Below are 25,787 nucleotides of genomic sequence, written 5' to 3'. Positions count from 1 at the left end.
CCTCCGCCCTCTCTCCTACACCCTCTTTCCTCCGTCCTCTCTCCTACACCCTCTCTCTTCCGTCCTCTCTCCTACACCCTCTCTCCTCTGTCCTCTCTCCTACACCCTCTCTCCTCCGTCCTCTTTCCTACACCCTCCCTCCTCTGTCCTCTCTCCTCCGCCCTCTCTCCTACACCCTCTCTCTTCCGTCCTCTCTCCTACACCCTCTCTCCTCTGTCCTCTCTCCTACACCCTCTCTCCTACATCCTCTCTCCTACACCCTCTTTCCTACGTCCTCTCTCCTACACCCTCTCTCCTACGTCCTCTCTCCTACACCTTCTGTTCTCCGTCCTCTCTCCTACACCCTCTCTCTTCCGTCCTCTCTCCTACACCCTCTCTCCTCTGTCCTCTCTCCTACACCCTCTCTCCTCCGTCCTCTTTCCTACACCCTCTCTCCTCTGTCCTCTCTCCTCCGTCCTCTCTCCTACACCCTCTTTCCTCCGTCCTCTCTCCTACACCCTCTCTCCTCCGTCCTCTCTCCTACACCCTCTCTCCTACGTCCTCTCTCCTACACCCTCTCTCCTACGTCCTCTCTCCTCCGTCCTCTCTCCTCCGTCCTCTCTCCTACACCCTCTCTCCTCCGTCCTCTCTCCTACACCCTCTTTCCTCCGTCCTCTCTCCTACACCCTCCCTCCTCTGTCCTCTCTCCTCCGTCCTCTCTCCTCCGTCCTCTCTCCTACACATTCTTTCCTCCGTCCTCTCTCCTACACCCTCCCTCCTCTGTCCTCTCTCCTCCGTCCTCTCTCCTACACCCTCTCTCCTCCGTCCTCTCTCCTACACCCTCTCTCCTCTGTGACCGGGAAACCGATGAGTGGTTGAGGAGCTGTAAATTCATTGCTAGGTGAATGGAAGTGTCCTCCCTCCTCGATAGCCACCTTTCATCGAGGATAATCGTTTGGATCCTACCTAAGGCCTTCTTGGAAAAGTTTGGAAATCTGCCACAACCCTTTTGAATCAGCTTTTGTTTTGGCGGAGAAAACCATGCACATGTTTAAGAACAAAATGCTACTTATCGTTTTATCTATAACATGTCTGGCACAACTAACTTAGTTTGTTTTTATCTCTTTACACATTTATTTTGGGATCCACCCTGTAAACGTCATTAGCAAGTGGAGAAGGAGAGTCTCATTTCATTCAAGCGCATTTTCATCCGCATTGCCTCTCCTCGATCACCTTTGACTTTTTTCAAAAGGAGGTGAGGCAGAACGGAGGAGAGAGGACGTAGGAGTTGAGGAAATCAGAAATAGAGGAAGGACTAAAAACAAACAAAATATAACTATTGTAAAATTGTGTCTGTAAAATGTGAATAATATGTATAAACTGAAGATAGAAGCCTAAGTGTTATTGTTTATTAGTTTACTCCAATTGGGGGAGGGGTGGTAGGGTTTGCGGGGAATAATAAAGGTATATTCTAAAACAAAAGTGTGTATATGTATGTATGTACAGTTGAAGTCGGAAGTTTACATACCCCTAAGCCAAATATATTTAAATTCAGTTTTTCACAATTCCTGACATGTAATCCTAGTAAAGATTCCCTGTCTTAGGTCAGGTAGGATCACAACTTTATTTTAAGAATGTGAAATGTCAGAATAATAGTAGAGAGAATGATTTATTTCAGATTTTATTTCTTTCATCACATTCCCAGTGGGTCAGAAGTTTACATACAGTCAATTAGTATTTGGTAGCATTGCCTTTGAATTGTTTAACTTGGGTCAAACATTTCGGGTAGCCTTCCACAAGCTTCCCACAATAAGTCGGGTGAATTTTGGCCCATTCCTCCTGACAGAGCTGGTGTAACTGAGTCAGGTTTGTAGGCCTCCTTGCTCGCACACACTTTTTCCAGTTCTGCCCACAAATTTTCTATGGGATTGAGGTCAGGGCTTTGTGATGCCCACTCCAATACCTTGACTTTGTTGTCCTTAAGCAATTTTGCCACAACTTTGGAAGTATGCTTGGGGTCATTGTCCATTTGGAAGACCCATTTGCGACCAAGCTTTAACTTCTTGACTGATGTCTTGTTGTTGCTTCAATATATCCACATAATTTTCTTTCCTCATGATGCCATCTATTTTGTGAAGTGCACCAGTCCCTCCTGCAGTAAAGCACCCCCACAACATGATGCTGCTACCCCCGTGCTTCACGGTTGGGATGGTGTTCTTCAGCTTGCAAGCCTCCCCCTTTTTCCTCCAAAAATAACGATGGTCATTATGGCCAAACAGTTCTATTTTTGTTTCATCAGACCAGAGGATATTTCTCCAAAATGTACGATCTTTGTCCCCATGTGCAGTTGCAAACCTTAGTCTGGCTTTTTTTATGGCGGCTTTGGAGCAGTGGCTTCTTCCTTGCTGAGTGGCCTTTCAGGTTATGTCGATATTGGACTCGTTTTACTGTGGATATAGATACTTTTGTACCTGTTTCCTCCAGCATCTTCACAAGGTCCGTTGCTGTTGTTCTGGGATTGATTTGCACTTTTCGCACCAGAGTACGTTCATCTCTAGGAGACAGAACGCGTCTCCTTCCTGAGCGGTATGATGGCTGCATGATCCCATGGTGTTTATACTTGCGTACTATTGTTTGTACAGAGGAACGTGGTACCTTCAGGCGTTTGTAAATTGCTCTCAAGGATGAACCAGAGTTGTGGAGGTCTACAATTTTTTTCTGCGCTCTTGGCTGATTTCTTTAGATTTTCCCATGATGTCAAGCAAAGAGGCACTGAGTTTGAAGGTAGGCCTTGAAATACATCCACAGGTACACCTCCAATTGACTAAAATTATGTCAATTAGCCTATAAGAAGCTTCTAAAGCCATGACATCATTTTCTGGAATTTTCCAAGCTGTTTAAAGGCACAGTCAACTTAGTGTATGGAAACTTCTGACCCACTGGAATTGTGATACAGTGAATTATAAGTGAAATAATCTGTCTGTAAACAATTGTTGGAAAAATTACTTGTGTCATGCACAAAGTAGATGTCTTAACCGACTTGCCAAAACTATAGTTTGTTAGCAAGAAATTTGTGGAGTGGTTGAAAAACGAGTTTTAATGACTCCAACCTAAGTGTATGTAACTTCAGACTTCAACTGTACTGTATGTACTGTATGTATGTATGTATGTATGTATGTATGTATGTATGTATGTATGTATGTATGTATGTATGTATGTATGTATGTATGTATTTACCCCCCAAAATATATGGGGGATTGGAAATGATGCAGACAATTACATTGATGGAAGCAACAATCTATCTGCAATATTAAAGTTGATCCACCCCCTAAGAAAAAAAGTATAAGAAAAAAATAAAGTGGTAGGGGTAGTCGTTGTTGGGGCTTATTCACACCCAAAATAAAGGCTCCCCCCACCCCCCAGTCCTCCTGCTCCTACCACCATCCCACCACCCCTCTCTCTCTCCCGGCCCCAGCTATATCAATCAATAGTTTGATGGAATGTTCCTGTCTGTCTCTCTACAGTGTGGTGGGGCCTGCCCTGACATTCCGTGTCCGGCCCAACAGCCAGAACCTGAGTGCTGAAGACGTGGCAGAGAAAGCCGGTAAGTGGACCTGTTACTGGGGTCAGACGGGGTCAAATTGACCCATTGTCCCGCTGCTCTGTGTAAACCACCAAGACAATATCTACACACACACACACACACACACACACTTGGACAAAAAGTGAGATAGGGGTATAAAAGGGATTTTTGAGCCACTCTGGTGTTTTTTAAATATGTATTAGCAAGAATATTACTTTTTTTGCAAGATGGCAACTATTTTATATTGTAATTTACTTAGTTGCAGAGAAGAACTTTCTGGAGTCTGAAACTGCTCTGAAGATCCTGCAGACAGGTGTTGGTGAGGTAAGAGCATGTTATGCTGCATTTAGTGTGTGTGTGTGTGTGTGTGTGTGTGTGTGTGTGTGTGTGTGTGTGTGTGTGTGTGTGTGTGTGTGTGTGTGTGTGTGTGTGTGTGTGTGTGAGAGAGAGAGAGAGAGACCGAGGGGGGGGGGGCTCTTTGCATTAGAATCTATTGGCATTCATCATCAATATTCTGTGCGTCCTTCTGTGCATTTTCACCGTCAAACTCTTTTCCCCAGCCGGAAATGCCTGAATGGCTAAAATCCTTTGATATGACAAACGTATTTTGCGGTCGAACGAAACGTGCGCGCTCCCGAAAGACACAAGACCGTCTCTTTAATTCATATTGGTCACGCGCACCACTCCTCTCTTGGTCGTCTCATATCGTCCCTGGGCCTGAGCTAGTAGGTCACACTGCCGCCAAAATTCAATCAAATGATGCGCTATTCTCCACTTTAGAAACGCATTATGGAAAGCAAGAGACAGATCTTATTTTCTTTTGTGCGTTATCAAAGTCAAGTCGCCTTTCTTTCACGGAAGGTGGATGTTGGGTGAGTGTCGCTTATATTTAGCATAATAATAGGCTATTCATACTTTTGAATGGTAGATTTGTCTAGAGTTATTCGTTATGGGCCCAAGTCGCGAATTGTATTTCTTATAGGCCTAATTTGATTCTATACTAGTTATATTTAGTTCCACTTCAAATATGTCTACGATTTAGTTGCCATTTGTAAATTGCTTACGCATTAATGTTATCTGTTAATTTAGACTTTTTCATCAGATTCTGCCGGCATAGCGCACGCACATCTACGAGATGCCCAGCCCGCGTGGTGTTTGTGGGATAGTCGCATGATTCGTTGTCAAAGATTATGTTTTGGTTTATCTGGGTATTTAATCATAATGAAGATTTGAACAACATATTCAAGAACGTACAACAAATAACACATTTATCGAATTTAATCTGTTTGAGGACACGTCTATCAATATTATACCATTTAAGGGGACCTATATCGGGTTACAGTAATTAGTGTTGGTGCACATTGTAACTGTATCTTGTTTGCATTTTGTATAATTTCACATTGGCAATCTCTCCTCTCTTGAATTATAAGAATACTGCAATAATGTCCATAATTGTGCAAAGACACACAAATGTACCAGTGTGTGTCATCTAAGTTTAAAACCCTTTCATTCTAGTTGTCTATTCCATTTTTATTTAGTGAAGAAGAAAAGTTAGGCCTTATGTTTGCTAACTGTTTGTATCACTCACAAGTGTGATGAATGAAGTGATGAATGAAGTTGCATATCGCTTTTGGCAACAACAAACTGAGTTAAGACACTTGCCACAGTGACAGAAGTCAATGTCTGCAGTAATAGAATGATCTGGAGTCTATCTACTGTACTCCTCATGCTACTCTTCTATTGAATCATACTCTTGGTCTCTCTGTTGTCTTCAATCTAAACTGCAACCTCTTGGTCTCTCTGTTGTCTTCAATCTAAACTGCAACCTCTTGGTCTCTCTGTTGCCTTAAATCAATCAGTCTCTTCCTCCCTTCCTCACCTCCTACACCCATCCCTTTCTTCTTCCCTCCCTCCCCTCCTATACCATCCCTCTCTTCTTCACACCCCTCCTACACCCATCGCCCCCTTCCTCTGTCTCTCCCCTCCTACACCCATCCCTCTCTTCTTCCCTCCCTCCCCTCCTACACCCATCCCTCTCTTCTTCCCTCCCTCCCCTCCTACACCCATCGCCCCCTTCCTCCGTCTCTCCTCTCCTACACCCAGCCCTCACCCCTGCATCCCCTGATGTCAGTTAGGTAAATTCACCTCATGTCCAGAGAGAGATCTTAATACTCGTCTCCAGAAACGGGTCATTCGGTTCTTCCCCTTTTCTGTTTTCTTCCCCTTCCCCCCCTTTTCTCTCCCATTTCTCATCTTCGGGCCCCTTTAGTCTGATAGTCTATCATATTCGCCCCCCCCCCCCCCCAATGTCTCAGACTATAGCTCCACCCCCTCTCCCCAATGTCTCAGACTATAGCTCCATCCCCCAACCCCCAAATCCTTCAGCACATTCCTGGGGCCTCTGAAGAGGAAAGAGAGGTCAGGAGGGCAGGAGAGGCAACCGTGGCAACCAGGGAGGAGAAGGAGAGATGAAAGAGAATAAATGATTGGGGGTCAGGCTGCAACAGTACTTGTGTTGCATTCAGTGGGGTACAATGTAGAAAAACTTTTCGCAACGTGAATATCTCTGTTTTGATTGGACGTTTCACTCTGTTTAAAAAAAAATGTCACCCTAATGAACACCACCCAGGTTTTCTCTCATCCACCTCCTCAATAATAATAACTTTAATCAATTCTTCTGTTGCAGGACATTAGTGGGGCTCTAAAGAACCAGAGTCTCATCCTTCCACTAACCGATAAACACTCTTTCAAAAGCTATTTTAGTGGCTCATCAGTGAGATATTCAGCTAACAATTTAGTTTTCCTTCTTTCTCTCTCTCTCTCTCTCGCTCTCGCTCTCGCTCTCGCTCTCTCTTTCTGTCTCTGTCACCTCCCTTCTCGACAGAGAACTGATGGGCGGGGCTTACCTCAGGCCACCCGGGTCCAAGATGGCTCCCGTTGGGTGTTCATGACCATGGTGGGCGTGGCCTGTGTTGGCGGGATCCTGGTGGCGACAATGACCATCGTCTGCCTGCGTCGCCATACCAACCGCCTGGCGTCTGAGAAGCTAGGCCTGGGGCCAGAGGGAGGCAGCGTTACACACCAGGAGTACCAGGTAGATGCACACACACACACATAGGTAAGTAGGCCCAGCCGTCAACTGACACCTCACAGTCATGCAGGACCAAGTCAAGTGGGAGTACTGTAGACTACAGACAGACAGCACATTGCTCGATGAGATATGATTGACAAACCAATTTCCCCTCGGGGATCAATAAAGTATTTATCATACATGGGTTTGTCCAGCAGCTATGTCTTAGTTTTCTTATGTCTCCCTCTCTTCACCAATGTCAACACAGTGTAATACTCCCTAAAAAGACAACTCACAAACAGTCCAACATGAACACATTCACTCTTTAGTTTTCAACCTACACAAGCATTCACTAGTCTGAGACATGAGATGTATTGAAAGAAACCTGTGCATGCTGCAGACCCCAACTTCCCAGGACTACCAGTGTGACTGTATCCACGGGACAATGATCCCAGGACTACCAGTGTGACTGTATCCACGGGACATTGATCCCAGGACTACCAGTGTGACTGTATCCACGGGACAATGATCCCAGGACTACCAGTGTGACTGTATCCACGGGACAATGATCCCAGAACTACCAGTGTGACTGTATCCACGGGACAATGATCCCAGGACTACCAGTGTGACTGTATCCACGGGACATTGATCCCAGGACTACCAGTGTGACTGTATCCACGGGACAATGATCCCTGATTTAGTAATACATTGTGTCCATAGAAAGCCAATTGACTGTCATGTCCCCATCTCCTTCTGTCAGGACCTGTGTCGTCAGCACATGGGATCCAGGGGACTCTTCGAGCGCCAGGAGGGGGCAGGAGCAGCGGGTGGGGGTGCTAGTGGAGGAGGAGGAGGTGTTGGTGGAGGAGGAGGTACGGACACGTCCAGGGTGAGCAGTGTGTCGTCCCAGTTCAGCGACGCGCCCCAGCCCAGCGACGCGCCCCAGCCCAGCCCGAGCTCCCACAGCAGCACCTCTTCCTGGTGCGAGGAACCAGCGCAGACCAACATGGACATCTCCACCGGTCACATGATCCTGGTCAGTGTCACTCTGAACATTTACTCTATTCATTCATTCATTCATTTATTAATTCATTCATTTATTCCTACTCAGCCTCAGATCTCTACCGCTGTTCGGACTAACACCTGGGTTAAAATAGTTATTGTTTTCCATCAAATACTTTTGCTGCGCTTGATTGAACTTGCCTAGCTGCTTTGCGCAATGGAACCAATGGACTAGTCCCAAAAGGGCAAATCTTACCCACCTGGCACTGCAGGTAGGCTCAATCAAACCCTAAAAATATTTGAAATATAACAAATGCTATTTGAATCCAGGTCTAGTACTGACAATTAAATACACATTAACCATCAGACTCTAAAAGACATTCATCCAGTTGAAGTCATTGACAGAGGAAAAGTGTAGTGTATTATATAAGTAAGAGTCATCCTAGTACTGAGAGCCCCCTCTGTCCTCCTAACCCACAGGCTTACATGGAGGACCACCTGAAGAACAAGGACCGTCTGCTGAAGGAGTGGGAGGCCCTGTGTTCCTACCAGGCTGAACCCAGCACCATGTCTGTGGCCCAGAGTGACACCAACCTGAAGAAGAACCGCTGCCCTGACTCTGTGCCCTGTAAGTTCTTCTTCTTCCCCTCAGCCTCCTCTTTCTTCTTCCCTCCTTTCTTCCACATCTCCTCCTTGATTTATTTCCCCTTTGTATTTTCTTGGGTGATTTTTGTTGAACAGAAAGTGATAGCCTGGGTCCCAGAGCTGTTTGGGATGTTTTGCTCCTTGTCAATCTCTCACCAAACATGTTATGTCAACAGATCTGAGACCAGGCTAGGAAAGTGGACAGACAAGAAAGTTAGGAGGAGATCCAGTCAAAATGACAGTGGGTCAGATTAAACCCACACAGACTGTATGCTGAGGGTGACCGGTGGCATCACCAGCTAGACCACCCAGGTGGCCTGGCCTCCATGATCCTAGGTTAAAACACCCAGGCGGCCTCCATGATCCTAGGTTAAACCGCCCAGGCGGCTCTCATGATTCTAGGTTAAACCACCCAGGCGGCCTCCGTGATTCTAGGTCAAACCGCCCAGGCGGCCTCCGTGATTCTAGGTTAAACCACCCAGGCGGCCTCCGTGATTCTAGGTTAAACCGCCCAGGCGGCCTCCGTGATTCTAGGTTAAACCGCCCAGGCGGCCTCCGTGATTCTAGGTTAAACCGCCCAGGCGGCCTCCGTGATTCTAGGTTAAACCGCCCAGGCGGCCTCCGTGATTCTAGGTTAAACCGCCCAGGCGGCCTCCGTGATTCTAGGTTAAACCGCCCAGGCGGCCTCCGTGATTCTAGGTTAAACCGCCCAGGCGGCCTCCGTGATTCTAGGTTAAACCACCCAGGCGGCCTCCGTGATTCTAGGTTAAACCACCCAGGCGGCCTCCGTGATTCTAGGTTAAACCGCCCAGGCGGCCTCCGTGATTCTAGGTTAAACCACCCAGGCGGCCTCCGTGATTCTAGGTTAAACCGCCCAGGCGGCCTCCGTGATTCTAGGTTAAACCGCCCAGGCGGCCTCCGTGATTCTAGGTAAACCGCCCAGGCGGCCTCCGTGATTCTAGGTTAAACCGCCCAGGCGGCCTCCGTGATTCTAGGTTAAACCGCCCAGGCGGCCTCCGTGATTCTAGGTTAAACCGCCCAGGCGGCCTCCGTGATTCTAGGTTAAACCGCCCAGGCGGCCTCCGTGATTCTAGGTTAAACCTCCCAGGCGGCCTCCGTGATTCTAGGTTAAACCGCCCAGGCGGCCTCCGTGATTCTAGGTTAAACCGCCCAGGCGGCCTCCGTGATTCTAGGTTAAACCGCCCAGGCGGCCTCCGTGATTCTAGGTTAAACTGCCCAGGCGGCCTCCGTGATTCTAGGTTAAACCGCCCAGGCGGCCTCCGTGATTCTAGGTTAAACCGCCCAGGCGGCCTCCGTGATTCTAGGTTAAACCGCCCAGGCGGCCTCCGTGATTCTAGGTTAAACCGCCCAGGCGGCCTCCGTGATTCTAGGTTAAACCGCCCAGGCGGCCTCCGTGATTCTAGGTTAAACCGCCCAGGCGGCCTCCGTGATTCTAGGTTAAACCGCCCAGGCGGCCTCCATGATTCTAGGTTTGTGTTTTGTGTCTTTGCTCTGCAGATGATCACTCCAGGGTGAAGATGAAGGCGGAGAACAACCCCTCCAGGACTGACTACATCAACGCCAGCACCATAGTAAGAAGTAATCCTGATCCCCGCTGTCGCCATGGTACCTGTCTAGTTAACTCAAATCCATCCCAATGAGCAAAATTGGTTGAAAGACATCTTTTCAACGTCTTTGCAACCAAAAATATGTATTTTCAACATCTTGTGCCCATAGGGATAGATCCGCACCCAAAGCCTTCTCTATATATCACTCTGATCTGTATTAGAAAAGGGCCTCAGGGTAGAAGTGCTGATCTAGGATCCATATGATCTGTCATTATGATCTAAAAGACTGATCCTATATCAGGACTCCTACTCTGAGACTCTTTCTGAATACGGCCCTGGTCCCACCTATGGCCCTATAGCCGTCTCCGACACCAACCCTCCATTGATCAAACTGGAACACTAGTTGTGGAATCTCTCCCATGATGCTTCCCAAATGGTACTCTGTCCCCTACCCAGTGCACTACTTTTGACCAGAGCGCTATGAGCCCTGCTCAAAAGAAGTGCACTCTATAGGGAATAGGGTGCCATTTGGGAAGCAGATCCACTCACCCGCCCCGTAAATGCCACTGGTCAGTGAATGGAACCATCGCCACGGTGACCACCAGTGTCCATAGTGTCCTTTATTGTGGACGTCAGGAGGTGACCCATGATGACCTTTCCCCTCTGTGACCCCTAGATCGAGCATGACCCCCGGATGCCAACATACATCGCCACCCAAGGACCCCTGTCTCACACCATCTCCGACTTCTGGCAGGTCAGTCACTCCGGATGAGTATTCATATGTGTGTAATATGAATACAATTCAAATGCAAAACTTTATTGTCCCTTAAGGGAAATGACAATTTGTTGCTGCTGCTGCTTTAATCTAAATGTTTTAAGAATGTACCCTAACTTGAACCATATAATGTGTACAAACATTTGTTCACATAAATCAACACTCAAAACACATGCCAATGTGATGATGAAAGAAGATTACACTATGGACTACATTATGATGTTATTGGTCTCCAAGCTGTGTGTGTGTGTGTGTGTGATGGTGTTCCTCTATAGATGGTTTGGGAGAATGGCTGCACGGTGATAGTGATGATGACAGCCCTGGTTGAGGACGGAGAGAAACAGTGTGATCGCTACTGGCCTGACGAGGGATCCTCCCTCTACCACATCTATGAGGTGTGTGTGAGACTCGGTGTGTGTGTGTGTGTGTGTGTGTCTGTGTCTGTCTGTCTGTCCTGATCTGTAACAATGGTCTGTGTGTCCATCAGGTGAACCTGGTTTCGGAGCACATCTGGTGCAATGACTTCCTGGTTCGTAGTTTCTACCTGAAGAACGTCCAGACCCAGGAGACTCGCACACTCACCCAGTTCCACTTCCTGAGCTGGCCTGCCCAGGGCATCCCCACCTCCACACGCACCCTACTGGACTTCCGCAGGTACCGCATGGACATTGAACGCAGGGTTGTTTACTAGGCACTAAATGGGGGAAAAAATGGACTGAAACAGGGAGTGACTACTGCTCATTTTCGTTTTCCGTTTGAAAAACACTTTCAAATATTGCATGCTATAATGAACACAACCCAGATTTTCAGGACAACAGAATGTCTGACATTTTGAGGTTTGGAAGGGATTTTATTATATGATGCATCCTATAGTTTTGCCAGACCATGTGTAACCGATGTGAAATGGCTAGTTAGTTAGCGGTAGTGCGCGCTAATAGCGCTTCAATCGGTGACGTCACTCGCTCTGAGACTTGAAGTAGGGTTTCCCCTTGCGTTGCAAGGGCCGCGGCTTTTGTGGCGCGATGGGTAACGATGCTTCGTGGGGTGTCAGTTGTTGATGTGTGCAAGGGTCCCTGGTTCGAGCCCAGGTTGGGGCGAAGAGAGGGACGGAACCTACACTGTTACACATGCTCCTATCTTGTTTGGTCTCAAATTCCTTTGTCACTCGTCAACAGTGTCAGTTTCACAGACCTTTCTCTGTCCACAACTCCTTATAATCCTCAATCCATTTTACTCATCTGATCCCTACTAGATGATGGGATGACCAAAACATATAAAACATGTGTCATTTCAATCATCCATCCTGCTCTCTTTCCTTTTACCCTCTCTCTGTCTCGCTCTGTCTGTCTCGCTCTGTCTCTCTCTGTGTGTGTGTGTGTGTTGCCTTTACTTAATTAGCCTTTCGCTTTCCCTTTCAATCCCTCCTCACATCTCTCCCTTGGACACTCCCTCTGTCCCTCCTCTTCTTTGCTCTCACACATCTATCTTGCGATGGAGGTCAGCGGGCTCATGATATTTTACATATCTGTCCGTGTCATCTTTGTGATTTGCAGCTAGTAGTCTGGGTCCAGTTGCATAGTCACAAAAATGATCATGGACAGGTGTGGCTGCAGCAGGAGGTCCATCGCCTAACCCCTTTGCTCCCTCGTCTCTCTCCCTTTTTTATACTCTCTCTGTCTACATTTCTCACCCTTTTGACTCTCCTCCTCATCACTATGCTGCGAACGCTCCTCTTCATCTAAAAGTTATTTTCATCCTATAATGATTGTTAAACTGGAGTGGAGCTTCAAACAGGGCTGTTTTCCTCCATATTGAATACACACTGACTGCTTGTTTAGAACCGCTAGGCTGCGTTCCAGTGTGACTATATTGCTGCCAGATCTAATGCTTGCATAGGTCTTTAAAAAAAGATCAGCGAGCCACATCGTATGATTACGCAGTCTGATGCCCAACTGCACAGTCGGATGACCTGGCACGCAACCATTGGTTGATGCAATGCAACATCTGCAATGTAAACAACATTTTTATTAATTAGGACACGGCTGCAATCGAGTTAGGATTTGTGTTGTCGTCCTCATTTTAGCTTGTCTGACGTTTGTATGACTTGCCATTGTCAAGCATGGTCAATATATATGTTCTCCATCAGTGTTCACTATTTATTCAGTATTCACTTATATTTGATCCCCCTCTCTCTCTCTGCATCTCCACAGAAAGGTGAATAAGTGCTACAGAGGCAGATCTTGTCCGATCATTGTACACTGCAGGTAAACCAACGTTTGCAATACAACTTTTGTCCACACGGTGGCAGAACCTCGCCATTCTCTTTCAGATGCTGCTTGGCTCAGGTGTCGGAGAGAGTGGAAATGTAGCACAGATGTTCCACTATATTGACCCAGATGCTCTATTGGCCGCCCTAACAATGAAAATAAATGTCTTAAAAAATGGAAGACAGTCTGGACGAGGCAAGACAGGTGGGACCCTTCTGACCCCTGTGGCTCAGTTGGTAGAGTGTGGCGCTTGCAACACCAGGGTTACAAAAAATGTATGCACTCACTGCTGTAAATCGCTCTGGATAATTGTGTCTGCTAAATGGCTAACCCGTAAAAATGTAATTCTAGCCAATGAGAGGGCAGATACATGTGTGAACAACCGCAATGGTATTTGCTAGCTGGGATCCTTGGGACGTCCCTATCCCGTTGAAGTGTAAAACGGTTAAAGATCCCGCAAAGCACAGGCACAACTTCAATATAAAGTTGCCTGATTTCACGTTTACTACTTATATCAATACACGCGCAACAACCTAAGAATTACAACACTTATATTCGATCAAATTAACCATTACCTTTTTTGTTGACCAAATTCGACATTCATTGACCACCATACAAAAACTCCTTGCTTGGTGAGCGGAAAAAAAATGAAAAAACGCCACCTGCTGGGGAACAGAGATTTTAGGCCGAGTTCTCCCTCTCACTTCGCCTCTTCCTCTCTGAATGCACTCCATTATCTATGGTGGTGTTATGACTAAATCATGCATGCAATATAGATTGACGTTTATTGTCCAACAAGCGAGAAATCTTAGCACAGCTTGCACATTACATACACAAAACACAGCAGGAAACAAACAACCAGAGGGGGCTGGTGGGAGGAGCTGTAGGAGGACGGGCTCATTGTAATGGCTAGAATGGAATCAATGGAACGGTACCAAACACATGGAAACAACGTGTTTGACTCTGTTCCATTGATTCCATTCCAGCCATTACAATGAGCCCGTCCTCCTATAGCTCCTCCCACCAGCCTCCTCAGCAAACAATAGTTGTAAGTTGATATGTTTATTGTTCAGTCAGTGGTTTGGTCTTTTATTAATGTTAAGATGTTCATGTTTTCCTACACAGTGATGGTACAGGCCGGACTGGCACCTATATCCTGATTGACATGGTTCTGAACCGCATGGCCAAGGGTAAGCATATTAGACTGTCCATTTCCGTGTATGTATGTGTGTGATTTTGGTATAGGAGTGTTTTCTGCATGCATTTTTGGCTTAAAGTTGAAGTTTTATTTCAGGAGTGAAAGAGATTGACATTGCTGCTACCCTGGAACACGTCCGTGACCAGAGACCAGGGATGGTGCGCACCAAGGTACTGTCATAAACACAACCTTGTGTATGTATAGTATATCATCTATGGTGGATAAATTCCCAAACATGACATGCATTGTGTCATCAGACCATAATTGAAGGTTGGACTATAACCTATATATTCACTGTTCAATTTAAATCACATAATGATAATTTTCCCTACAGGAGCAGTTTGAATTTGCCCTGACCGCTGTGGCGGAGGAGGTGAATGCCATCCTGAAAGCCCTGCCCCAGTGAAACCAACTCGATTCAGACCTGCCTACATGCCTGTACCACAGACCCCCCCCACTCAATGATCCTTCCCTTGCGCCATGGAATTATATCTTCAATCATCAACTGTGTCTTACCTCACCTTTTCTCTACAATATGGTGTAGAATGACCAAGCTGTTCTTTGTGCTTTCTCTCCTGTTTGAATGATGCCTTCGATTTCTTGCTATTCTCTTTGGTGGTGGTGGTGGTGATGAGGAAGAGGGTGTTTCTGTCATCTTCTATACGTGTCCTCTGACGAGTCCCCTTGTCAACGGTTTCCAGGTTATTGGGGTGAGCTGAGATGGCTTATTGTTCTCTCTCTCAAAGGTAGATAAAAATCATTATATTTGAATGTTTTACATCAAAGAACTATGTCATTTTCAGAGAGTGTCATCACAAATGTTTCGGCTGTGGTTGGTGATTGAGGATGGATGTGAGTCAAGAAGGGTTGCCAGCTGTCACTCTCCGATTCTCCCTGCTCCTCAGAGTGTATTTGTTTACAATTTACCCAAATCTCAAACCCTGCTCATTCACATTCCATGTTCTCGTGTTTTACTAACCCTTTGGGTAAAATGACTAACCGTTACTTCCCTCTTCTCTTCCTGTGCCATATAGATTGTTGTAAATTATTTGTTCAATTGTTGTTGTTTACCTCAAGCAAACCAGAAAAATAAACAAAAAATGTTAAAATATGAAAAATGCCTATTTTGTAACTTTGTGTGGTAACTAATAAACGTTGATGTGTGTGTTGCAAATGCTTAATAGACTGAGTGCTGTTTTCTCTGATATTTTTTTTCAATGTTTACTTATTTATTGTGCAGGATTTAATTTTTTGGTCATTTGGACGTTCAAGTCCTACCAATCACAATCGTTCAAGGGGTCAAATTGGTTTTAAATATGCACGTGTCCTATTTGCCATGCAAACTGTCTGACGTCTCCTATCACGAGGGTGGCACCTGCCAACGAGAGCTAGTGTGAGGTAAGGTTTCATCGCAATATGCTGACAAAGTCATCCAATCCAAGTGTTATGAACATTAATAACGTTACAGTAATATAAATGTGCTTTCAACCACGAAGTCCTTTGATTCAATTGAAAATAAAAGTTTTGGCCAGCCATGAAGGCATATCGCGCGCCAGGGAGGCCACACCTCTGCTGTTAGCTAGAAGAGCTAGCTAACTTCAGGCATCCCCTTCATACAGAAATAATTAGCGAAAATGTGTACTTTTAAGATTGTCTCCTGACGAATTTCATGGTAGTCGTATTGTCCTTTGGTGAAAAAAAAACAATGCAACTCAATGTATTTTATTGTCCAGTCTAGTTTACGTTCGACTATAATCTGATAGCAAGAGGTGGGGAAACGGTTTTGAGCGGTAATCCAGCTCGTAATTCCAAATCGGGCATCTTTCTTGAACTCCGTCGTAAATATCACTGACGTCATGATTTGAACTCGTTTTGACCCCAGTTCCCAATGCCGCGTTCAAAACAACTGGGAACTCTGAAAAATACCAGGTCAAATCATGACGTCAGTTATATTTAGGTCGGAAAGTCGGAGCTCCAGAAAGATTTTCCCCAGTCGGAGCTCGTTCCCCCCCTAGTTCCCAGTTGTTTTGAACGCCCTGAAGTCAGATGTCAGAGAGTTCCCAGTTGGGAGTTCCCAGTTGTTTTTGAACGGCACCAGTTATCACGAAAGCACTATTAGACAATGTGTAGAGTGTATGTCATAAGGTAGATAATCACAGAATCCGCGAAAACAATGGGTTATTGTTTTCTCTGATATATGCCTATACTTTAAGTCCTCTTATTGATACTGTTTTTGGTAGACAGCAATATTTTTACTTTGAGGGTCTAACAAAGTGGGATTTAACAAGAGGATGCAGGATAACCATCACTTCAATCAACCATAGAAGGGAAAGGCTGTTTACATTTAGGCCCTAATGCATGTTTAATCTCTTCATTGCTAGTAAGGCAGTGAAGAGCTCAGTAAGAGGATTGGGTTGTTTTTCAAAGTGGAGATTATTTACCAATGAAAGTGAATTCCATAAATTTCAAGCATACAGTATTATAACTTGAGTGCATTTTGATGTACATGAGCTATACTATAGCATGCAGTAGCATAAGGTTGTATGGTCAGAAAACATCTGGGGAGAGCGAGAGGGTTAATGTTTGATAAAATCTGGTTTAGTAAACCTCTCTAAATGTCTGACTTGTAAGTTTTGCAGCTCCGTATAGCTTGGCCTACCACCTACTTTAGAAACGGCTCACTTTAAAATGTCCTACAGTTGTATGCTGAATCTTTTTCTCAGCTTGGCACATCACCTCACGCCTCGATCACACCGACAGCGTCATTATATTTTTTGGTACACCAGAAGTACATTCATTTCCAATGGAACGCTGCATTTGCCTTGCAGCATTGCGTTGCAGAGGCAGTTGCAGTGCGTTCTGTGTGGTGCATACGTTGGGTTTATTGAACATATGCTTCAAACTGTATACATAGACGGCTTGACAGAAATGGTAGCAGAAGAGGAATGTTGAACTTTTGTTCCACACATCCAGATGATGCTGCATATTATTTTGCGAAATTACGCTGTCGTTGTGATCAACGCGTCAGAAAGATCTGCTACTTCATGTTGACATACCAAGAGGTTTCATCCAATAAACACAAGACACTAATTTTATTTTCATATTTTATTCATACTGGCTGATGTGAGGCAGGAAGGTTCTTCTTGTAGCTGGGTGGAATGTGCTTACTCTATGGAATGATTTCCAATATTAGTCTGTTACACCCTTTTTGTTGTTTTCTTACTACTTGCACTATCCAGGACTTGCACACTATATTAATGGAACATCAGCAGATCAGGAGTTACACTCTTTAGTACTCCTCTCCTTCTTCATCCTCTTCTCCAATGCTGTCAGTACCCACCTCTTCATAATCCTTCTCCAGGGCTGCCATGTCCTCTCTGGCCTCTGAGAACTCTCCCTCCTCCATGCCCTCTCCCACATACCAGTGCACAAAAGCTCTCTTTGCATACATCAGATCAAACTTGTGGTCAAGCCTGGCCCAGGCCTCAGCGATGGCGGTGGTGTTGCTCAGCATGCACACAGCTCTCTGGACCTTGGCCAGATCTCCTCCAGGGACCACTGTGGGTGGCTGGTAGTTGATACCGACCTTGAAGCCAGTGGGACACCAGTCCACAAACTGGATGGTGCGCTTGGTCTTGATTGTGGCGATGGCAGAGTTGACATCTTTGGGCACAACGTCACCACGGTAGAGCAGGCAGCAGGCCATGTACTTGCCGTGACGTGGGTCACATTTCACCATCTGATTGGCTGGCTCAAAGCAGGCGTTGGTGATGTCAGCAACAGACAGCTGCTCATGGTAGGCCTTCTCAGCAGAGATGACTGGAGCATAGGTGGCCAGAGGGAAGTGGATACGGGGGTAAGGCACCAAGTTGGTCTGGAACTCTGTCAGGTCCACATTGAGGGCCCCATCGAAACGCAGGGAGGCGGTGATGGAGGAGACAATCTGACCAATCAGCCTGTTGAGGTTGGTGTAGGTGGGGCGCTCAATGTCCAGGTTCCTGCGGCAGATATCATAGATGGCCTCATTGTCCACCATGAAGGCACAGTCCGAGTGCTCCAGGGTGGTGTGGGTGGTCAGGATGGAGTTGTAAGGCTCCACCACAGCAGTAGAAACTTGGGGAGCAGGGTAAACAGCAAATTCAAGCTTGGACTTCTTCCCATAGTCGACAGAGAGACGTTCCATCAACAGGGAGGTGAACCCAGAACCGGTGCCGCCTCCAAAGCTGTGGAAGATCAGGAAGCCCTGGAGACCAGTGCACTGGTCAGCCTGAAAGAAACAAAGGGAAGAAAATTAAGAAATGTACCCTTCATTCAAATGTATACCTTTTGGTTTTAGTACAAGGTCAGCACAAGGCCTAGCTTTGAAATGGATCTTACCAGTTTGCGCGTCCTATCGAGTACCAGGTCGATGATCTCCTTGCCAATGGTGTAGTGACCACGGGCATAGTTGTTGGCAGCGTCCTCCTTGCCTGTGATCAGCTGCTCAGGGTGGAACAGCTGGCGGTAGGTACCCGTGCGTACCTCATCTGTGGAATGACAGGATGAAAGCCAGTTAGAATTAAAGTATAAATACTGGCTAAAAATATTACAAAAAATATTACTAGGCATGTTTTACATTTTGTGATTGAGGATAGGTGCATTACCGATGACGGTTGGCTCCAGGTCTACAAAGACTGCACGAGGAACATGTTTACCAGCCCCAGTCTCACTGAAGAAGGTGTTGAAGGAGTCATCTCCCCCTCCGATTGTCTTATCACTGGGCATCTGTCCGTCAGGCTGGATCCCATGCTCTAGGCAGTACAATTCCCAGCATGCATTGCCCATCTGGGCTCCGGCCTGACCGACATGCATAGAAATACACTCACGCTGCAGAGAAACAGAGATGTCAACTTATGGCCTTCATGAAGCTCAAGGTCAAGAAAACGTCATCCCTCAACTGATGAATTTTCATGGATATCCTATCTGTTAGTGTTATTCAATCAAACACAAAAGAAAATGTTGACACTACAATTCATGAATGGCTCTAGGCACAGGCCAAACTGTTTGTGGCCAAGAAACCGCTTACACCTCCACAAACTCTGAAGAGCTCTGTTGGATGAATAAGAGCAAGTGTTATTCATGGAACTGGCTGTGGAAGAAAATCTGAAAATGATACATACAACTAAATCAGCCCTGTCATCTGTGAATCCTATTCATGATGAAGGTAGGACCTTCTATTTCCTTTGTTTTCCGTTTTAGATTCCTGGCTGCAGACTGGTCACATGCATATAGCCCACAGTTTCCAATGATACTCTCTCACTGTCCCAGTTTAGATATCTGAATCGATCATAGGCCAGGGATTCAATGTCATTGCTGCTTGGCAACAAGCACCATCCTTACCAACTGCAAATCAGTAGTCCTATTGTTGGGATACAAATTATTATAAATCAATAGTGAAAGTTGGCATTTTACTGTGTCTAACACCTGTGCCATCTTTAAATCTTATATTAGCCCAACGACAGCTGGTTAAATAGTGGGGTTGCTCCTCTGTAGGCTGTGAAGCTTTGAGCAGCTGAATGCTGAGTCATATGAGGGTTATTACTGCAGCCCCACAGAGACTGAGCTGTGTGAACCCCAATTATTGGTACCGTGATTGTCCTTCCAAAAAAACATTTATTTACAGGAAGATTGACCAGGATGATTGCAATTTGTTCCATTCATTATAATGGGGGGGATCCTGTTTTCTGCTAACAATGCCTGTAGTACTGCGGTCGGTCTTGAACTAACCCTGTCTTCAATGAGAGGGGGCAGTCGTTCTCCAATGAAACCAGCAGTGCAGTTATGAACTCCCAGTGCTACGGGGGAAAATCCATAGTCCGGCAGGCCACTCCCCACTCTGCCCTCAGTGCCAAAGCGCGCTGCTTTGTGTAACGCACAGACAGGATATCTGATTGTGTCCTCTAGAACATACTCAAACCTTTTTTTTTCTTCATAACTGTTCAGCCCAGATACAAATATCCCCTCCCCTGTTATTACTCGAGAAGAAAAGTACAAAAAAATGGCATTTAGCCAAAACAAATGGTCACGTAAACAATTTTGTAAATACCCCTCCACCCAAACAAATGGAATAATTGTTCTTGAAAATTCATTTCTACATCAAATTGAGGCAAGTGCTTCTGACTGTAGTGTGCTTTCCTCCCGCTGGTGGAGGAAACTGTGCCAGTTCTCTGGCGTCAGCCCCACATGCTCTGAGTCCCCTTCGTCACAGTGCTGAGTCCGTCTCCTCCACTGCACCCAAACCCACAGCCTATCCAACAACGGCAGCGTGGCTTTTAATGCTATCTATAAGATAAAAAAAACCCTGTAACATTAGCCAATGATAGTGTATAGTTATCAAACACTAACAAACTAGAAATAAATATACCCCTATATATTTGACCGTAAATGTACAAATGTTCAATCCAAGGACATTTTTACTTCTCTCACTGTTTGTCTAAAATGTAGTTATTTTTTTCAGAATCAACTGCAGTACTCGGCACTCACCATTTTGACAGATTTCTTTCCTTCGGCCGACGTTGAGGATTCGGAGAATGAAGGCTGTAATGGAGGAGGGGGCCAAGGTGGGGTTTTTATACTGTCTGGTGGAGGGGGGGGATGCAGGAAGCTGTATTATTTTCTCTTGGCGGGAGCGACTGTTAGCACAAAAAAAAGGGGCGGCTCCTCTGCAAGCTGCTAATCTTTCTCAGGGACAGAGTCAGAGCTGTAGTTCTGCTTTCAAAGCGCAGTCCACATTTCACACACAGACTCTATAACCCAAAGGAATGCTCCTTGGGCAAAAAAAGGTTGACAAGCAGATGTTACATAGTGGGATGACTAATATCTTTCATAATCACTATCACTAATATAATATTTAATGTAGAGAACAGGGAATGGAAGTTGGCTCTACTGGAAGGGAAAGAAACTACTCAAAACACAGGGGAGGGGCTTGCAACTTTGCATATAATACCTGCTACTGGGAACAAAAGAGCTGAGAAGTAGCCTAAACCGAAAGTCATCTTTTTAAAGTAAGAAATATTTGTCACAATCCTAAATGTATTTTTTTCATTCATGCTCAAGGGGCATTTCAAAGTTATATTGGTAACACTTAAGAATCGATGTGTAGGCCTATATCATTAATTTAAATGATAGTAAATATTGGAGATGGCATCTTTTTAAGTACCCTGTTATTAACCTAGTTTTGTAGAGAACACAATTGTAGGTCAGATTTACAAAGACTGAACTGCTGTGGAATTAGCTATTTGTTTTTTGCCCCAACTAAACATTTGGAAGATGAGCCTAGTTACATTTCAACTCAATCACATACACTGATTGTACAAAACATTAGGAACACCTTCCTAATATTGTGTTGCACCCCATTTTGCCTCATAACAGCCTCAATTCGTCAGGGCATGGACTCTACAAGGTGTCAAGTGTTCCACAGGGATGCTGGCCCATGTTGACTCCAATGCTTCCCACAGTTGTGTCAAGTTGGCTGAATATCCTTTGGGTGGTGGACCATTCTTGATACACGTGGGAAACTGTTGAGTGTGAAAAACCCAGCAGATTTGCAGTTCTTGACACACACAAACTTGTACACCTGGCACCTACTACTATACCCCGCTCAAAGGCACTTAAATATTTTGTCTTGCCCATTCACCCTCTAAATGACACATACACAATCCATGTTTCAATTGTCTCAAGGTTTAAAAATCCTTCTTTAGCCCTTCATCTACACTGATTGAAGTGGATTTAACAGGTGACCCCAATAAGGGATCATAGCATTCACCTGGTCAGTCTGTCATGGAAAGAGCAGGTGTTCCTAATGTTTTGTACACTGTGTATTTTACTAGATTTTGATCAAACTTTGTGATGTGAGGGGTAACTTTTTAATACATGTTGTGGGTGGATGAGGTGTTTCATTGAACTTTAAATACAGTGATAAGGGTTGTTGTTAGATGGAAAGGATTCAACTATTTTCAGTCAGTTTTAGGACTATACAAGATCGAAAAATAAAATGTAAAATACCATTTGTGGCTTCCCTACCTAGTTTGTGAGAATTTATTGAATGACCGTTAATGTTGTTTTAGTAACTTGTTGAAGCCACTCATAGTGATGAATTTTGTAGCGTAGGGCTGTGATGAATAGCTTCTGTTTGACTGATCGTCAGCCTCTGGATTTCCTCTTGTCTGTTCACATTATAAAACAAGTTATCTTGTGATGATCAGGCGATAGCCTAGTGTAAGAGTAGCTCTACTTTTTTAATACAAGTCGCATTCATATGGTGATGAGTGAATGGAGAACAATGCTGATTATCATTCACACTGTAAGACAATGGTGTTTTATTCAAGACATGGCTTGTGCAATTCAAAACATGCAAATTATGAAGAGGAGAGGGAGAGATGCGTTCATGAATGGATTGTTTCCACATTTGCAAACTATCGAGCGCTGTGTTGGTCACCAACAAAGTGCGCTAGCTTTGTGCTATTGGAAAATACTATTCAGAGTAGAAACGGAGTCTCATGAAAATGCATGGTTTATTTGAATGTAAATTCATAATGTATTTGTAGTAGGGCTTGATGTATTCCTGAAATTAAATTACTTTACAGATAGGATGGTGTTCTTTACAGATGGGATGGTGTTCTTTACAGATGGGATGGTGTTCTTTACAGATGGGATGGTGTTCTTTACAGATAGGATGGTGTTCTTTACAGATGGGATGGTGTTCTTTACAGATGGGATGGTGTTCTTTACAGATGGGATGGTGTTCTTTACAGATGGGATGGTGTTCTTTACAGATGGGATGGTGTTCTTTACAGATGGGATGGTGTTCTTTACAGATGGGATGGTGTTCTTTACAGATGGGATGGTGTTCTTTACAGATGGGATGGTGTTCTTTACAGATGGGATGGTGTTCTTTACAGATGGGGTGGTGTTCTTTACAGATGGGGTGGTGTTCTTTACAGATGGGATGGTGTTCTTTACAGATGGGATGGTGTTCTTTACAGATGGGTTTTTTTTCGGGCTTGACTACTCTACTTGTTAATATTCCTCTCCCTCCTCCTCCCCCTCGTCCCCTACACTGTCAGTACCCACCTCTTCATAATCCTTCTCCAGGGCTGCCATGTCCTCTCTGGCCTCTGAGAACTCTCCCTCCTCCATGCCCTCTCCCACATACCAGTGCACAAAAGCTCTCTTTGCGTACATCAGATCAAACTTGTGGTCAAGCCTGGCCCAGGCCTCAGCGATGGCGGTGGTGTTGCTCAGCATGCACACAGCTCTCTGGACCTTGGCCAGATCTCCTCCAGGGACCACTGTGGGTGGCTGGTAGTTGATACCGACCTTGAAGCCAGTGGGACACCAGTCCACAAACTGGATGGTGCGCTTGGCCTTGATTGTGGCGATGGCAGAGTTGACATCTTTGGGCACAACGTCACCACGGTAGAGCAGGCAGCAGGCCATGTACTTGCCGTGACGTGGGTCACATTTCACCATCTGATTGGCTGGCTCAAAGCAGGCGTTGGTGATCTCAGCCACTGATAGCATCTCGTGATAGGCCTTCTCAGCAGAGATGACTGGAGCATAGGTGGCCAGAGGGAAGTGGATATGGGGGTAGGGCACCAAGTTGGTCTGGAACTCTGTCAGGTCCACATTGTAGGCCCCATCAAAGCGCAGGGAGGCGGTGATGGAGGAGACAATCTGACCAATCAGCCTGTTGAGGTTGGTGTAGGTGGGGCGCTCAATGTCCAGGTTCCTGCGGCAGATATCATAGATGGCCTCATTGTCCACCATGAAGGCACAGTCCGAGTGCTCCAGGGTGGTGTGGGTGGTCAGGATGGAGTTATAAGGCTCCACCACAGCAGTAGAAACTTGGGGAGCAGGGTAAACAGCAAATTCAAGCTTGGACTTCTTCCCATAGTTGATAGAGAGACGTTCCATCAACAGGGAGGTGAACCCAGAACCGGTGCCGCCTCCAAAGCTGTGGAAGATCAAGAAGCCCTGGAGCCCAGTGCCTTGGTCAGCCTGAAATGTGTCACAAACCATATATTTTTTTTAATCAAAGATAGAAGGTACATCCACCTAGAAAGATGACTAGGTTGGGTCTTACCAGTTTGCGTGTCCGGTCGAGTACCAGGTTGATGATCTCCTTGCCAATGGTGTAGTGACCACGGGCATAGTTGTTGGCAGCGTCCTCCTTGCCTGTGATCAGCTGCTCAGGGTGGAACAGCTGGCGGTAGGTACCTGTGCGTACCTCATCTATTGGGAGACAACAATACATTTATAAAACTACTATTGACGTATGCTTTTTGTCAAATTCCATCAGCTGTTAATAAAAGCCTCCTGTTTACCAATGACAGTTGGCTCCAGGTCTACAAAGACTGCACGGGGAACATGTTTACCAGCCCCAGTCTCACTGAAGAAGGTGTTGAAGGAGTCATCTCCCCCTCACTTGGCATCTGTCCATCCAGCTGGATCCCATGCTCCAGGCAATAGAGCTCCCAGCATGCATTTCCAATTGGAGCCCCAGCTTGGCCAATGTGGACAGAGATACATTCACCCTGGAGAGAGAGAAAAGAATCACTCAAGTCACATGCCACTTACAGAAGATGATTTTTTTTAAACAAGTTGTGGTGGAAACAGCTGAACTATTGCTACACTAATTTGAGGAAAACTAGTTTCTGTTTCTTGATTGAATTATTTCATATAAAGGTTGCTATGGCCTGGTGAGTTTTTTAATGATAAGTCTATAGTTAATTGCCTCACGATGACAAACGTAACATGAAAATATTACTAAAATCATAATCTTTTACAAAATTAATATTTGTCTTTTAAATATTTTAACTTTTTAAATTGCAAGCATACATTCGATTTTAGAAAACGCTCTCACCATGTTTCAGACTCTCGGACTCTCTTGATGCAGTTGCCTACTCGGGGAATCTTTTATATTGTCATGTAAAGGCTTATGGAGCAACTTTTTAACTGTGCTGGATTGCTAGGCAACAATGGTGTATTGTTGTAGTAACTGGAGAACTCGGATAAGCTGATACCATCTTTGATTCTTAACTGAAACGGGGACAAAGACAAATAATATTAATTGCTACCCTGAGTCTAGGATGGGTGAACAGAAACCTTGACCTGTCCAGTATTTGTGAAATAAGACCTATATGTATTACATTTACTTGCCTTGGCCCCCTCATATAGACGTTACATTTCACAAGTAAAATGTAACCTGTTAAGTTATAAAGAAAAATAACTATTTTAAAATGTATTTTGCACTCTGAACAAAGTCTGTTTCAAGATATTTTGTGTTCTTGTTTGAATGGTTTTCACTCATTTACCTTAGAGGACACTGTACACATTTACTGCTCAAACTCTTTCCAACTAAAGAGGATCCATTTTGTAAAGGTCATGTTGTCCCATTGCCCTGAGGAAAGAAAATGGATACCTCCCCATGGTGACCTGAATAGGCTGTTGTTACAGGAGATCATTATGGTCACCATGGTAGTAGAGATTCATTTACAATGCAAATGTCCTCAGGTGAGCGGGCGCCTAGGGAAAACCTCAGCGCCTGTCTTCCGTAAAGCAGGTGTCATTTGAGAGCTCTGTCTATAGTCCTATTGTCTATAACAGAATGTGAACAGCTGGCTTCACACAAGTTGTTCTTTTTGAAACCAAGTGCTTTTG

The 25,787-nt window shown here is 45.2% G+C and overlaps 2 protein-coding genes and 1 pseudogene across 5 annotated transcripts in view; 1 reads left to right on the top strand and 2 right to left on the bottom strand.

The window, feature by feature from the left end:
• LOC115180863 (receptor-type tyrosine-protein phosphatase-like N) overlaps positions 1-15,268 on the top strand; it is a 43,110-nt gene extending 27,842 nt beyond the window's left edge. For 2 of the 3 annotated variants that reach the window (XM_029743005.1, XM_029743004.1), the window contains 13 exons: positions 3,504-3,583; positions 3,822-3,886; positions 6,447-6,656; positions 7,393-7,668; positions 8,115-8,262; positions 9,798-9,871; positions 10,524-10,601; positions 10,898-11,017; positions 11,110-11,276; positions 12,833-12,886; positions 14,015-14,079; positions 14,184-14,257; positions 14,422-15,268. In XM_029743005.1, coding sequence (XP_029598865.1) covers positions 3,504-3,583; positions 3,822-3,886; positions 6,447-6,656; positions 7,393-7,668; positions 8,115-8,262; positions 9,798-9,871; positions 10,524-10,601; positions 10,898-11,017; positions 11,110-11,276; positions 12,833-12,886; positions 14,015-14,079; positions 14,184-14,257; positions 14,422-14,493 — 1,483 coding nt within the window. In that variant the 3' untranslated portion in view covers positions 14,494-15,268. The remainder of the gene's footprint in view (positions 1-3,503; positions 3,584-3,821; positions 3,887-6,446; positions 6,657-7,392; positions 7,669-8,114; positions 8,263-9,797; positions 9,872-10,523; positions 10,602-10,897; positions 11,018-11,109; positions 11,277-12,832; positions 12,887-14,014; positions 14,080-14,183; positions 14,258-14,421) is intronic. The other variant, XR_003873168.1, reaches the window with a different exon arrangement.
• A 1,909-nt stretch (positions 15,269-17,177) lies between these two features.
• Positions 17,178-20,705, bottom strand: LOC115180867 (tubulin alpha chain). 2 transcript variants are annotated; one of them, XM_029743011.1, is made up of 4 exons: positions 20,610-20,705; positions 18,731-18,953; positions 18,465-18,613; positions 17,178-18,354 (listed from the first exon to the last, which is right to left on the bottom strand). In XM_029743011.1, exons 1-4 carry the CDS (start codon positions 20,610-20,612, stop codon positions 17,377-17,379), a joined length of 1,353 nt encoding a protein of 450 aa, XP_029598871.1. In that variant the 5' UTR covers positions 20,613-20,705; the 3' UTR covers positions 17,178-17,376. The 2 variants fall into 2 exon arrangements, with proteins under 2 accessions (XP_029598871.1, XP_029598872.1); XM_029743012.1 differs by lacking the exon at positions 20,610-20,705 and adding an exon at positions 19,854-20,222.
• A 2,424-nt stretch (positions 20,706-23,129) lies between these two features.
• Positions 23,130-25,034, bottom strand: LOC115180868 (tubulin alpha-1A chain-like; annotated as a pseudogene).
• Positions 25,035-25,787: the final 753 nt, after the last annotated feature.

Source organism: Salmo trutta, unplaced genomic scaffold (genome assembly GCF_901001165.1).
Source record: "Salmo trutta unplaced genomic scaffold, fSalTru1.1, whole genome shotgun sequence".
Lineage (NCBI taxonomy): Eukaryota > Metazoa > Chordata > Actinopteri > Salmoniformes > Salmonidae > Salmo > Salmo trutta.
This window is presented reverse-complemented; position numbering and strand designations above follow the sequence as displayed.

Coding starts and splice junctions, on each gene's coding strand:
- LOC115180867 (XM_029743011.1), bottom strand. Junction 18,614..18,730: donor CCTGGAGCCAACCGTCATCG/GTAATGCACCTA, acceptor GTCATTCCACAG/ATGAGGTACGCACGGGTACC. Junction 18,355..18,464: donor TCGATAGGACGCGCAAACTG/GTAAGATCCATT, acceptor TGTTTCTTTCAG/GCTGACCAGTGCACTGGTCT.